The 16429-nt window shown below is 42.3% G+C and overlaps 1 protein-coding gene across 1 annotated transcript in view; it reads left to right on the top strand.

Moving 5' to 3' along the window:
• LOC124612798 (probable cytochrome P450 301a1, mitochondrial) overlaps nucleotides 1-16429 on the top strand; it is a 135018-nt gene that overhangs the window by 38095 nt on the left and 80494 nt on the right. The window contains exon 3 of the mRNA XM_047141202.1: nucleotides 14104-14237. Coding sequence (XP_046997158.1) covers nucleotides 14104-14237 — 134 coding nt within the window. The remainder of the gene's footprint in view (nucleotides 1-14103; nucleotides 14238-16429) is intronic.

The following is a 16429-nucleotide window of genomic DNA, read 5'->3' as shown; positions in this document are numbered from 1 at the left end:
TCTGGTGTGGATCGTAAACACTCGAACAGTACTCAAGAATAGGTCGCGCCATCGTGCTGTATGCGGTATTTTTCACAGATGAACCACACCATCACGGGTTCGTTTTAAGGGCGTTATGGAGATGCTCGCCAAAATGCCAATGATAGACGCTATTAGAAAAAATATTGCGCTTGATGGGAAGTGTTAATGTTAGAATTATGAGAGCGTATGTTCCAAGACGAGTTAACTAACTTGTTATTTCCTCACATTCACTTATCGCAAAATGATGGCGTGAAAATCACATAAATTAGAGCTCGTGTGGAGAGTTCAAGACATTATCGCGCTAGATTCGCGAATGTAATAGAAAAGAGAGAAGTGGTAGAAGTACAAGAAATACTCTTCACAACAGTTGTAGAGCTCTGGATGTGGATGAGTAGCCTCAGAGGAGGTCAGGTGGCCGACGCTTTTTGTGGATTGTGTAACATGTACATCAAAAAGTCCAAGGCCAGATGAACTCAGGTGCTACGAGACGTTTTTAAAACGTGTGGTCTGTGCACCAGTGGAGGCCTTCGAATAACGGAAAAGTTAGGAATGAGGGCAGAGGGAAGATCGAAAGAAAGACCTTTTACAGCATAATGAGTTATAAGAATGTCTAGATCACTGTAGCTGAAGAGGAAGAAAACAATCTTCTCAGAGTAATGCTTGGTGTTCAGATTGAAAAGAAACGGAAGCTAAAAATTTTGGTAGTTTTATCTAATAGCTAAGAAGCGTCTAACCGGTTAAACATATAAAATCCTTTATGTTAGAACTTATGTTTCAAATAAACCGTACAGACTGAAGGACAGTCACAGCCATACCCTTTGTATTGTATTGTATGGAATTGAGGACGTAAAAACGACGCAGAGGCTTCGTCTCCGCCGTAGCCCGCAGTGGTACACAACCCCAAAATAGGCTACAGTAGTCCACTCACCCCACCACCGCCGCCCCACACAGAACCCAGGTCTATTGCGCGCTTCGGCCCCCCCCCCCCCCCCTCCCCTTGAACGTCTTACATCAGACAAGTGTAACCCCTATGTTTGCGTGGTAGAGTAATTATGGTGTACGCGTACGTGGAGAAAGTGTTTGCGCAGCAATCACCGACGTAACTCAGGCGGAATAAGGGGAAACAGCCTGCATTCGCCGAAGCAGATGGAAAACCGTCTTAAAAACCATCCACAGGCTGGCCGGCACACCGGACCTCGACACTAATCTGCCGAGCGGATTCTTGCCGGGTGAAACGTCCCCTTTGAACAATTATACATGACTGTGCTTAAACTGATACACAATATTTTTTTTAGCGCAACGCAATCTGACTTTCAGTAATCCCTACAAAAGAATGGCCCTGACTAACATTAATCTATACCTTTCATAAATCACTTACCTCACAAAAATCTTCGTTACTCGAACTACTGCAATACAGCGAGCGCCACTACTGCCAGCTAAATAAAAGATTCAAACTACGGAAGGCACTAACTACTGATAGGGATAGTTAGCAAATGAAAGATTTCAATAGAGAACAAACAATGTATTTACCTTAATAGTCATAATATATATAGCAGTTCATGACATCCAGTCTTACAAATTTCAAAACTCCGCCATCTCTCTCCCCACATCCACCACTGCTGGCGGCTCACCTCCAACTGCGCAACGCTACGCGCTGTTAACAGCCGACAGCCCAACACTACAATAGCGAATATTACAACAATGCCACCCAGCCACAGACTGCACACAGCACAGCCAGTGATTTTCATACAGAGCGCTACGTGGCGTTACCAATATAAAAACCTAAACAGCGTACTTACATGCAGATGGAAAACCGTCTTATAAACCATCCACAGACTGGCCGGCACACCGGACCTCGACACTAATCTGCTGAGCGGATTCTTGCCAGGGACCGGCACGCCTTCTCGCCCGGATAGCAGTGCGTTAGACCGCACGGCTAACCGGGAAGGCTGTCATACCCTTTACTCATAAACACATTTTTTTTTAAATATTTTATGACCAATAGCCAGTGCCAAGGTTTGTCTAAAGATGGCGTAGTCTAATGTAGAGTATTGAAACCACTGGTAACGCAGCAAGGTGGAGCATATCCACATGGTCTCTTATCCCTCGTACAGTAAACATATTATTGAGGTAGTAATTTATATTTTGCTCAAAATTTTTATTTTACGGAACTTGTGTGTACTACTTTTTTCTTCAAAAACTTTCGCGGCTTCTAATTTAAAATACCACTTTCTCCTAATATTCAATGATTTCGAAATTATTTGAATTTACTTCTTAACTTCATATATAAGAACATAATAATGAATACCACTGAAACCCCTCTTCGTAAAAGCAAGACCAAATTAATTAATATCTAGAAAGGCATATTAATTACTGAGAGTCAAAATGAAATTTGTATGTCAATTATCTTAATGTTATTAACTAAACTTGGGTTAACATGAACCATATGAAAGCGGTACAAAGAACAGATGGACAGACAAAAAAACTTGAGGGCGAAACAAGCCAGTGACGGTTTAATTCTCATTGTTGATAACGATAATGATGGTACGGTATCTTCGAATGTGTTACGTTTCGGATAATCATGCTTTGACGTGCCTGTTATTGAGTCAGTGCTATCAAAAGGCGAGGGTTACTAAACATTAAACTTGTAATTCATCTAAACCTTTATCATGAATTGTAAAATTTATTAAAACGATAGAATTCCATTAGTAGCTGAACAATGAACATAAGAGCGTTATTACGTTATAAGGCTATATTATCGCCCACGCGCTCAAAACTCTATAATACGGTGGCCACTGTAGTCACATCCAATTGTAACTAGTAATGTGGCAGAAAGTAAACGACTTTATTTTGACTTAAAACAGCATGTAGTTTCACTATCGAGAAGATCAGTCTTCAACGCAAATGTTCCTGGAAGGTGGAAAAAGCTTGTGCTCTTTTCATTTAATAGTGAAAGCTATGTCAAACCAGGAGACGTGCAAGGACTTTATCTAGAGTTTCCTAGGTTTCTACGAAGAAGAAAAGCAGGAAATGGCTGTAGTCAATAAGTGAGCGCGATGTAACGCTGCGAAGGATGCCTGTGTGGGGGGGGGAAGATGGTTCTCATGGTCTGTATTATCGGCCTTCCAAAAGATGCCGCCAGATCCAGAGATCCAGTCTGCAAAAAGTCGGGACTTAGGGAATAGTGGTTTCGGAAATCGGCGGGACGAGAACCTAAGTTTCGCGACGGAAAGAAGAGTACGTAAATTTTCAGTTATTATATAATATTGTCTTTTAATACATTACAACTGGTACGTTAGTGCAGCTGTGCTCACAAGTACTGTTCTATTCATCTAAAGTACAAACTTTAGGTTTTTAATTAAATATATTTTGCAAAAGTAAAATAAAAATGTCTTCGCGACTTATCTACAAAAAAATACGAAAAGAAAACAAAAAAACACGCTCATCAATCGTTTAAATGTGAAGGAATATCTACACAAAAGAAGAACTGTATGTTTTTCCTTTCTTAAGAAAATTAGTGAAACTTTAAAACGTAAATTTGGTCTGTTTTGAACCTCCTTAGTGTTGTTACTTAATACACCTAAAGTGCATGCAGTTTTATTCACTTTGTTTGGTTTTACTGTGTTTCGAAATGATGAGGAGGTCCCATACTCCGAGGATCGTAGGGGACGCGGGAGACCCGCACCGCCGTACTAGGCAAGGTCCTAGTGGAGGTGGTTTGCCATTGCCTTCCTCCGACCGTAATGGGGATGAATGATGCTGATGCAAACGGTAGAACACCCAGTCATCGCGAGGCAGGAGAAATCCATGACCCCGCCGGGAATCGAACCCGGAACCACGTGCGCGGGAAGTGAGAACTCTACCGCAAGACCACGAGCTGCTGAATAAACACAGTTTGTATAAATCACTTAGCATCCGTATTCACAGCGGCTGAACGATCTGGGAACGTCGACGGGCGTTGTGCACACATCTAAAAGTCACCTACCTCCTGTGTCATGGTTCTCACTACAAACTAAATCACTAAACGAAAAAGTTGGCGGGCGCCGTGAGGAATCACCTCCAAGGGAGTGTGATGGGAAAGGGGTGTGTGTGTGGGGGGGGGGGGGGAGGGGGGGAGTAGGTGGAACACTTCCCAGAAGACTTTGTCGTAATAGTACACAGCGGCTGAGTGTTTTAGGAACTACAGATGAGTAATGCGCTCAGGCGTCCCTTTAGATCATCGGCTGATTGCGAACTCCTGGTGCGCCGTTTTCTAGCTTTCTTAGTTACCGCCATCGATACTTTCAGAATCCCGATTCAGAACATTAATGTACTTGGCCGCTTATGACGTGATACGTTTTGTATTTCGAATTAGCAGTGCCCAAAAAGCGGGACACAAGGCAACACGGGTAAGGATTATGCGGGGCGGCTGATGACACCTCAAAAACTCTGCACATGCCGCGAAATTCGGATCACCTGGTAGGACTGCCTAACCAGCAGAGACCGCTATCAGCCTTGTTGCATTCATTGTTTGCGGTGTCACAATTTTAGGTTTTATGTGCAGCACAAGTCTGAAAGAGACAACTTCTAGTGAAACGTGCATGTAGACAGCACATCCACACTGCAAGCAGTAAACGGAGCGCATACTTCTGCTACAGGCGGTATCTTAACAGAATAAAACGAAACGTACATCCTGACGAAAAAACGGATTTCAGTAGCTGCATACACAACACCACTATTAATGAATATGTAAGCGACTAATCCGGGACACGGAACCCGAACTCAGTTGCAGGTTGCCTATAAAGGCTTTCAGGGGCAACAAAAATTTAATTTTCAGTATTTCATATAAACATAATCAATTTAAAATGCTGGCATAATCTACTACGTCTTAATTACGAGGACTGTTCGGAAAGTAAGGAACGATCGGTCGCGAAATGGAAACGACAGTGAAAATCCGATAAAGTTTTGCACAGGTACAAACGCCGTGTGGCTAGGGCCTCCCGTCGGGCAGACCGTTCACCTGGTGCAAGTCTTTCGATGGAATGACAACACCCAGTCCCTGAGCGGAGAAAATCTCCGACCCAGCCGGGAATCGAACCCGGGCCCTTAGGTACGACATTCCGTCGGGTTGACCACTCAGCTACCAAGGGGCGGACTTCGCACAGATGTGTTGGGCAGTGTCTCCAGTATGCCCGTCGATCGCGTTACGTCGTTCTTTATAGTTCTGAGCACACAGGGAGCACATAAACATACCTAGAACAATAGTGTCTCCCGCCAAGTACGATGGCCTGGTGAGAAATTTCGTCTGAAGCTATGCAGACAACATTACATAACTGTCGTGTATTTTCTTCTTCAAGACAATTCTCAGCCGCAATCTGCAGGGGTAATGACAATGCTCCTGCATCGTTTTCAATTGGAAATGTTTGATTACCCATAAAACAGCCCGTAATTGTCTCCCTCTGAGTTGCATCTCTGCTCACATGAACCGCTGGCTATGAAGACAACATTTTGGCACAGACAACGAGCTGTAGGGCAGCCTAGAGAATTGGCGGGAAGCACAGGCGGCCGCCTTCTGTGACAAGGGTACTGGAAAGCTGGTACAGCGCTACGACAAATGTGTAAGCAGGAACGGCGACTATATAGAGAAGAATCTGGAAAGTCTAGCTAACTCTTGGAAATAAGACAGTTTTGATTTTCACTGTGGTTTCCATTTCGCGGCCTATCGTTCCTTACTTTCCGAATAGCCCTCGTAATTAAGAGGTATAATCTTATATGAATGGCTCAACGCAGTAAGACAAGTATTACTGTTGTAAATTACATACGGTTCCTTACTTTCCGAATAGCCCTCGTAATTAAGAGGTATAATCTTATATGAATGGCTCAACACAGTAAGACAAGTATTACTGTTGTAAATTACATATGGTATGTACTGAGGCAGCGTAACTCACAGCACGGAAAAGCCCAGACACACACATACTCACACACACACACACACACACACACACACACACATACACACACACACATATATATATATATATATATATATATATATATATATATATATATATATATATATCCATTCAGCCATCTAATTAGTAATGTCATTTATGACGATACATATATAAGGACAACACAACACCCAGTCCCCGAGCAGAGAATATCTCCGAACCAGCAGGAAATCGAACCCAGGCCCCTTCGTTTAGCAGTTCGCGGCGCTGATAGGACTATATTCCGCCAGTAAATTAGAATGAAAGCACTTAGCGACTTGCAACTTGTTTCACACATAATATCGGACCTTTGAGACACATTTTCTGTCCGATACGCCCATAAAATGAAAGGAAAAAAGTGTATCGCTTACTTTATTTTCACTGTTCATGCAATAAAGCTACCCCATCGGGGCTGACGCTTTAATTTATTAATTCTTTGCTACTGACCGTATGCGCAATGTATTTTGCAAACTGTTTGCACATATCCCAGTGAATGTACCTGTAGAATTATATTACTCTACGACACTTGCTTGATCAGATATGACGTCATAAACATTGAGATACGTAAAAAACTAGCTTTTACACTTACAAACTGTGAATTGTATATATCTTGGGGCAAATATCCAAACTACGTTCATCCAGTATCTGAGAATGAGAGCACGTATTGACTTGCAACAAACTTTAAATATAATTTCAAACTTTTACGAAACTTTTGCTCGCCGACTCCATCTGCAAAGTGATGAAGGAAAAAAAGTTTTAACAGAATATTCCCGGTTTACAATCCGCACCACTTCGAATAAAATATTCGAGCTTTCGATAGCTATCTCGACCTTCGTCATCAGAAGTTAAAATCACTTGGCTGCTGGGGCTGCTACAATTCGTTGATCACATGAACAGTGTCCAACCTAACATTAAATTTACTGTCGAGATGGAGAGTCATTGCAAGGTTCCGTTGTTGGATGTTTTAGTTGAGCGGAAGGTAGGAAATCTATGCATACTAACCGGTACTTAAACAACAATTTTCACCACCCTGTACACAAGAATGCGGTCCTGAAAATGTTAGCACACAGGTAAAATATTGTTTCTGACGACGACCACCTAGAGCCTGAATTTCAGCGTTTCAAATGCACTTTCAGGGAAAGTGGTTACAGCAAGGGAAGAACTGCGATAGCATTCAGGTGCCACCGACGAAAGACGTCTCTTGAATTGGCGGAAGTGGCCAAGCCGGCTGCATTCCTTCCATGCTATGAAGCAACTGCTGGCAAGATATGACGTGTACTGAAGACACATGGACTGAGACCAGTGTTCCGACCTGCCCCCAAGATAAGAGGTACAGGTTGATAATTATTAAACTATGTGAAAAAAACGTAAATTAGTTACAAACTATGGCGCGCACTCACTTTATCCAACATGTAACAGATACTCGGGTGTTGGTTATGACATATTCGATATGCCTGCCATCATTGGTTATGATGTGGCGCAGACGAATAACAAGATTCTGCCTGACCTGCTGAAGTGTCAGAATATCAATACTGTCAATGACCTCCGGAATATCTGTTTTCAGCTCGGCAATGGTTTTGGAGTTATTCCTGTACACCCTGTCCTTAATGTAGTCCCACAAAAAGGAGTCACATGTGTTCGGATCTGGAGAATGTGGTGGCCAATCGAGGTCCACTCTAGTGCCCTCTGGCTACCCCAGAGCTAGAATGCGGTTCCCGAAGTGCTCCTCCAGGACATCAAACACTCCCTTGCTTCGGTAAGGTCGAGCTTCGTCTTGCGTGAACCACAACTTGTGAAATCTAGGTCGCTTTGGATAATGGGGATGAATTTATCTTTCAAAACCTGAGCGTTGCACATCACACAGTCACCCGTTGAGAGTGAAGAGACTTTTCGGTCGGGAAATCTGGATTCTCAGTCCCCTCAAAAGCGCCAATTTTCCTTATTGACGAACCTATCCAAATTAATGTGGACTTCGTCGCTTAACCAAACCATGCATGCGCATACTAATTCCCATCGTGCCCCGCGGCCAACCGTGCAGTTTGAACGCCCAAAAGCAAACCGTTGAGAAGTTATGACGTTTTTTTCATGTAGCTAAATAATTGTACCCTGAATGTTACGCCCTGTTAAAGACAACGTAGGTCTCCAAGTTATTGGCATGTATGATGTCCCCTGTGAAAGTGGCAGCATTTACATGGGACAAACTGTTCGCACTGCTGCTCAACGTTGTGCAGAGCATTCACTACCATTAAACAAAGGGAACTTGAAAAGTCGGCAAGAGCTGAACACCGCCTAGAAAACAGGCAGAAAATAACGCCATTCGTTCCGGTGGCGGGACGGAGACGCAATGAGGAGGCCAACTTTCCTCTGTGCCGTCACTTCGGCCCTCTCTGGAAAGTTCCAGCGGCTACTTTTATATCTGCACGGAGCGGTCAGGAACAGTTTGAAAAGCTTGCAACGGTGTTGCAATGGAGACTATGTTGAGAAATAATGTTTAATAAAAAGAAACGAAGTTATCTAACATTGAGGTTAGTCAGTCAGGTATTCTGCGCATAATCTCAACTAGACTGCCACAAGTGGTGTCACCAAACGTGTTCTTCGTTTGGTTTCCTCAATACGAGCAAACGCAGCTTTTGCTCACCTAGCTTAAATTTATCAGGTCCGAAAACTTCACACTTTAGCTGGTAAGGAACATCTGAACAAGCGGTAACTCACGGGCTCACAGATGTCTCGCCATTTTAGCGCGTGCAAGTGCTTGAATTTGCTTACACAACGACCTGATTGGTTAACTTCAACGCTAAATAACTCGGAAACGTATTTGTAAGTTTTTTAAAACTCTTTCTGACCGCTCTTTACCGCGCAGTGTGGCCGCACGGTTAGAGGCGCCATGGCACGGATTGCGCGGCCCTGTCCGCTGGAGGTTCGAGTCCTCCTTGGGGCATGGGTGTGTGTGTGCTGTTCTTAGCGTAAGTTAGTTCAAGTAGTGTGTAAGTCTAGGGACCTATGATGTCAGCAGTTTGGTCCCTTAGGAGTTCACACACAATTGAACATTTTTTTGACCACTCTTTATAAGCAGGACATCGTACCAACTCCAGCAAGTCGGTGGTTTTAACTCTTGATGACGATGGCAGAGACAGCTACGGAAAGCTCGAGTGTGTTATTCAAAGTGGCGGGGCAGGTAAAACCGAGAAAATTTTGTTTAAAGCATGCTACCATGAAAGACTATGATGACACAGGAAAACAGTTTACACTGCATTTTCGGGTCTCATGCAATAAAACTGCAGCATCAGACATGACGTTTTAATTTCATTCTTCTTTACTGCTACCCGTATTCGCAACACAGTTTGCAGACAGTGTCTGCACATAGCTCTGAATGATTCTGTGAAATTGTACCATTGTTTTTATTTATTTATTTACATGTCAAGTTCCGTAGGACCAAATTGAGGAGCAAATCTCCAAGGTCATGGAACGTGTCAGTACATGAACTTACAACATAAAAGTAATAACAGATAAAAATAAATGTTCATGAACCTGAAAAAAAGTCAGTCCATAAGTTTAAGCAAACGCTATCAGCAATACAATGAGAATCAGCTTAATTTTTCAAGGAACTTCTCGACAGAATAGAAGGAGTGACCCATGAGGAAACTCTTCATTTTCGATTTGAAAGCGCGTGGATTACTGCTAAGATTTTTGAATTCGACTGACAACTTATTGAAAATGGATGCAGCAGTACACTGCACACATTTATGCACAAGAGTTAAGGAAGTCTGATCCAAATGGAGGTTTGATTTCTGCCGAGTATTAAGGGAGTGAAAGCTGCTTATTCTTGGAAATAAACTGATATTGGTAACAAGAAACGACAATAAGGAATATACATATTGAGAGGCCAATGTCAAAATACCCAGACTCGTGAACAGAGGTCGACAAGAGGTTCGTGAACTCACGCCACTTATTGCCCGAACCGCCCGTTTCTGAGCCAAAAATATCCTTCTAGAATGGGAAGAGTTACCCCAAAACATAATACCATACGACGTAAGTGAATGAAAATAAGCAAAGTAGACTAATTTACGTGTCGAAGTATCACTCACTTTTGATACCGTTCGAATACTGAAAATGGCAGTATTAAGTCTTTGAACAAGATCCTGAACGTGGGCTTTCCACGACAGCTTACTATCTATCTGAACACCTAGGAATTTGAACTGTTCAGTTTCACTAATCATATGCCCGTTCTGTGAGATTAAAACGTCAGGTTTTGTTGAATTGTGTGTTATAGTCTTACCGTGATTTAACGATAGTTTATTTTCTACAAGCCATGAACTGAGGTCATGTACTGCACTACTTCAAAACGAGTCAATGTTGCACACATCCTTTACTGGGCTTCACAATGCTGGTGACCTGGTACTCACTCCCCAACACTTCCTGCAACTGCTGGCCCACACCTCTACCGTGGGAACTACCTAGCAGCAGAACCTTCTTTCTGCTAGACTTTGCAACTAACCTAGGCCTCCTAATTGCTGAGGACTGCTGCAAGTTACCTACATCTACGGCTACACGAGGCTCCTCTCCACTCAACTCTGACAGTTGGTTGTATCTATTGCATGTATGCAAAGTAGAACTGTCTGAATACCTCCTCTTCCTAGCTACGGACAGGTTCAGGAGATATGACACCATAATCAATTAGATGCTGGAAAAACCAGCTTTTGCTTAAAACGGAGCACAAATCACACACATCATACGCATCCAGTGTTTGACAATGTGAGCACTTAGCGACCACCAACAAATTTCAAACATTATTTCAGGCCTTTTCCAGATTTTTTTTCTCTCTTACATGCTTAACGAGAAATATTTAACAAATTAACTCACTTGTAAAGAGCTGTTTCATACATGGGAGTTCGATTGCTTAAAGAATAAGAGGTTTACTGGTTTATTACTGTTCTAGCAGCTGTTGATGTGTAGAAACAGGTAGCGAAATTGACCAATATTATTTTGGAAGCGTTAAAACACCGAAGAGGTGAGGCGACTTAAAATATGTATGATATTTAAACCTCATCAAGTCAGTCACAGTTACAATGTGGATGTACTTGCAATTCAGGATCATGTTTTCTAGAACGGCACACACTGTTCTGGGCTTGACTATGTCACAATGCGCACCTCTCTCGAAGGTGAATAGTTGTTTCACACAGCCTTCTCAACTGCAGACGGTATGGTCGTGTACAGTCCACACGTGAAACAAATACTCACAAGCACACATGCACACACATTATAAAGATGAACATATGGCTTTGTGTTGTGTGTTGGTTCACGTTTCTTCCTATATGGACATCGCGAACCCGTGCGGTTGGAAGCAGTTTCTGAACAATTAGATGATTGTCTGCGCAAGCCTGATAAATCACTTGTTATTGTTGATTCACTTTGGTCTTTTTTCAGTGTTCAACAGTTCTTCTCGTAACAAGCATATGCTTATTGTGGTGCACTGTTTCGTAACAGTTGTCTATTGTACAAACTGAAAATATTACGGAGAAAGGGACTATCAGATGAGGAGGTAGGGGAACTGATTGAGCAGTTCGCTGAGTCTGAAGACCCACCTATTGGATTTGAAATTTTCAATGATGATGATAACGACGCAAAGGTCGCTGAAAGCTCAGAACAAGGCGAAGGTGATGATGACCACGAAGAATCCCATTACGACAAAGGAGAAGAACAGTTTAAAGCAAATTCTGCTGAATGTGACTTATTGTTTTCATGTAATGGTAACGAAATATGGCTACAGCCCCTCAGGCTGGAATTTTTGGTAGACAGACCGAATTTAATGTATTGAAAGAAGACTAGGGACTTACAATATATTCGATTAGGATCTAAGATAAAGAAGAGTCTTGTTTCATGTTGTTCTTTCGTGTACCCCTTATTGAGAAAGTGGACCAACAAGGAAGGTTGAATCGTTTGCAAGGACTGGATGAATATAGATTTCTGTAACATGAAAAGTTTCTTGGTGTTCTGGTTCTGACTGACGTTTGCGAGTCTAGAAGTGAAGACATAAATCAGCTTTGGAATGTTGAGAACGGCCGACCGCTGCACAATGAAGTTATGTCTTTCAACCGCTTACATGCTATTCTGAGGGTGATGTGCTCTGACAACGCAGCTGCGCGATGTGATCATAGGTCAACAGACCAATCACAGAAGTTTTTGAGATGTGGGAAAGTACCCTGAAGGATGTTCACATTCCAGGATGGTACTTGTCCATGAACAGTTGGTCACATTTCCAGGTCGCAGTCCATTTCGACAAACATGCCATCTGAATCTGGTAGATTCGGAATAAAGTTCTGGTCAATTTATGACAGTGTAACAAGCTGTTGCTGGAAGCTGAAGGTGAGGAAAGAGGAAGAAACCAGAGCCTTGCATCTTGGAGAGGATGTTGTGAAAATCCTGGTGACTGAAGTTGAAAATTATGGACTTAATTTCTTTTACGGATCTCGATTTAGTTCATTATTTGTTGCCGAAAGATCTGATAGGTACTATCCGGAAAAAAGGTTAACTGCCTGCTGATTTTACTACACCTAAAGGACGTCAGGTATACTTCACATTATTTTGTTTTCAAACAGGTTCGATGAAAGCCTCTTACGTCCCTAAGAAACATGACGCGGCCTAATAACCAGAAGATTTTAACTTCAGTGACAAGGGCCACGAAAGCTTTCAGACTTACAAAAAAACAAAGTTGTTGCCGTTATCAGCTCTCTTCATGACCAGGCAACAGTATCTGCATCAGAATAAAAGAAGCCTGAAGTTATAATGACATACAGTACCACAAAACGGGGCTTTGACACCGTGGACCAGAAGATGCGATGCTACAGTATGAAGAGAAAAACAAGGTGCTGTCCGTTGGTGGTTCTCTTGAACGTCGTCGACGTACGTGTAACGAATACACACGTAATTTGAATGAAACTGACTATCAATAAAAAAAATGGGCCGTCGTACTTTCGTCGTCAATTTGTGAAAGCAACTAGCAGAGGTAAGAAGTCAAGGAATTCATTAGTAGCACCGGATCTTGGAAGGGCAGCGTAAGATCTAGCTAAGAAAAGGAGAAAATGGGCATATTGTGTAGCGAAGAAAGATAGAAAACATCATATTACACGCATAAGTGCACCAAACGTGTATGCTCAAAACATTCTGCTATTTTCTGTGGACTCTACGCAAATTTGCTATGAGAATTATACTATAAGAACACTTGATGTAGAGTGAGAATAAACTGTATTTCCTTAAGAATTCACCAATAAAAGTATAAAAATTGTGTTTCTAAATGTAAACTTTAAATAAATAAAATTAGTTTAAATGTATTTATACCTCAAAGGTGGTTGACGTTATAAATAGTCAAAATACCGTCAGTTTATGTAAATTTAAGCCGTACGGATGCGAGAGGTCCGATTGGTACGTAACTTTATACAGATATTTTCCTAAGCACAGGCTTACATGGAGCACTGTATTCTTATAGCAGCATTCCAAAGCTCACAGAAATACAAGCACAATAACACGACAGTTGTTAATTTTGGCTTCGAGATAATTAGCAAAGTAATCTGAGAAACGTCCTGATATCGAGCGGCAAGAATCCTCTGTTGTGGTGTGAAGACCACCAGTGCGGGTTATTATGCTAGGCTCCGCCGTTATTACGTGCCAGTAGAAAACTACACCGCTCTTTAGTCTGCATAGCGGAATCTGGCTGCCTTGCCTCCGAATTTTAACACTTGTCTTAGACACTTTTTTGAATTATTTCGACGCCAGCATAGCAAGCGTAATATCACTATATTCGTCTTCTCAAGGGTTTTCGAATGTCGTTAAAGAATATACCGTTTCATTGAAAATTTTCGCACTGGTTCCAGTATCTCGGTTAATATAACGGTTAATAACATTATACCTATAACAAAGTTACTTGCAATAGGGCGTACTACTGTTTTCCCGAAAATCTTTTTTATGATATTTTAAATCATTCACCAAATGAAAAGAGTGTTACGTCTTATAAGACGCTCCCTATATACGTTGCTTACCTTCATCTTAGATTAGCCAGTCGGAATTGTAAAGCATACTCAAAAATTTTAGATTTCCGGAATTGCTCGTTTACTTGCAGGAGACTACAAGACGACGGACATGGCCGAGATGATGTTCCAAATGCACCAGCAGTACGGGGACATCGCCAAGCTGGTGGGCCTCCCAGGGAGGCCACCGATGGTCTTCTGCTTCAACGCCAACGACGAAGAGAAGGTTCGTACCAGAGATGTAGAGAGGATGCGTAGCATCGAAATATACCAGATACATACGAGAGACGCGGGGAGGGTATATACAAGAGATATAGAGAAGGTACATGTGAGATATGCGGGGTGGTCAGAAACAGTCTGAAAATTTTGCACAGTTGTTGCACGTTGGGTTGTACTGAGAAATAACTGTTTTGAAAAAAATTCGATACGTGTGCTGTTTCCTAGTTAATTAGCACTGAAGTTAGCCAATCCGGCTATTGCGCACGCAAATTCAATCATCCCGCCAAGGACGATCTCGTCAACGTGTCTTTCGTTTGATTTCCTAAAGCCGAGCAAGAGGGCGATACAAAAATTGGGCATAGGACGGTGGTGAGGATTGAACCCGACCCAAAGACTAAGCAGTCTCGTGCGCTCCGATCTACGCTATGGGAACAATTGACACTAACAGTGTCTGGCAGACAGCTCGAATTAGCGCACGCAACGGCTTGATAGGATAAATTCAGTGCTAATTAACTCGGAAACGGAGCAACATATCAAATTTTTTTCTTAACAATTATTTCTTAGTCCAACCCACCCTGCAACACCCTTACAAACTTTTCAGACTGTTTCTGATCTTCCTGTATAGAGAAGGTACGCGTAAGAAATGTTCAGAAGGTACACACAACGAACATGGAGGAAGTACGTACTAGATACACACCAGATATAAACAGAATTGTAGAGACCGTACATTCCATCGAAATATGAAAGTACATAGCAAAGACGCAGGGAAGGTTCATTCCAGAGAGATACAGAAGGTACATAGCAGAGATACGCACGAGAGAGGCGGGAAAGGTACATCTCACAGACATCGAGAAAATACATACCAGGGACAGTCAGAGGTAAATAAACAGAGATGTAGAGAAGGTATGCGCCAGAAAAACATAAAACATACACATCAGAGACATACAGAAGGTTCATCGCAGAGAGATAAAGAAGATACGCAGCAGGTACATAGAGAACGTTCATGCCAGAGAGATATGCGAGAAAGTACTCATACATCCCAGAAAAGCCGGCCGGTGTGGCCAAGCGGTTCTATGCGCTTCAGTCTGGAACCGCGCGACCGCTACGTCACGGGTTCGAATCCTGCCTCGGGCATGGACGTTTGTGATGTCCTTAGGTTAGTTAGGTTTAAGTACTTCTAAGTTCTATGGGACTGCTGACCTCAGATGTTAAGTCCCATAGTGCTCAGAGCCATTTTTGAACCATCCCAGAAATGAACCGAAAAGGCCTAGATGTGAGAATATTGGGAAGAAACGTTGCTAAGTGGAGAGTAGTAGGTAAGATGAAATAAAGAGGAGCAGGAATAGATAACTGCATCAAATGAACGCGACGAAACAACGACAAGCAGGCATACATCATTGTCAGCAAGTCACTGAAAGTACATCGTTGGCTGAAAGTGGTGCTGCAAGCTGTACTTATCTCCCTGGACATATTTTAACTACATAGAAGTAAGCGAGTAACTTGATGTGAAAGGTACTCATCCATCAATTCCGCCTTCTGTAAAGTCGCCTTAATAATGCCATGTCCATCTCGCTAGAGGGCAGTCTACATCAATGTATAAATCTGTCCCCTGTAGAACACTGTGAAGTACATGGCACAGAATATTTTGTACTGTCATAGATTCTTTCCACTCCATTTGCGTATGGCGCACGAGAAGACTGATGGCTTAGACGGCTCTGGGTGTCCTGTAATTAGTGTAACCTTGTCTTCGCGGTCCCCAAGGGAACGTTGCGTATGGGTTTGCAGTTTAGATTCCTGACTAGATACAGCTTCATGAAATTATAAAGAAGAATATTGTCTGCCATGTCCTAAACATGGACAATAAAGGTCCCATAACATATTCCTTGAGTATGACTGCACTTTTCTGTTTCTATAGGTCACTCTCCAAGCTGCGTTCTCTCTCACAATAATCCTTCATGCAGGCACAAAATTCGTTTGATTCCCCATATAATAGCACTTTTATTAACAAGTATTGTTATGGGCTTATGCAAACGCACTTCGGATATCAAGAAATTTGCATCTTCCCGAATGTCATTGGCTAAGGCTTTTCACGTGTTCGATTGTTTCGGAATTCATGCTGGTTGGTATGAAGGAGGTCATTCACTTCGAAACACCTCATTACATTTAACCATAGAATATTTTCAGATTGTACGAAAAAAA

The sequence above is a fragment of the Schistocerca americana genome, chromosome 4 (assembly GCF_021461395.2).
Source record: "Schistocerca americana isolate TAMUIC-IGC-003095 chromosome 4, iqSchAmer2.1, whole genome shotgun sequence".
Taxonomy (NCBI): Eukaryota; Metazoa; Arthropoda; class Insecta; order Orthoptera; family Acrididae; genus Schistocerca; species Schistocerca americana.
The sequence above is the reverse complement of the archived record's forward strand: the minus strand, read 5'-3'. Positions and strand labels throughout refer to the sequence as shown.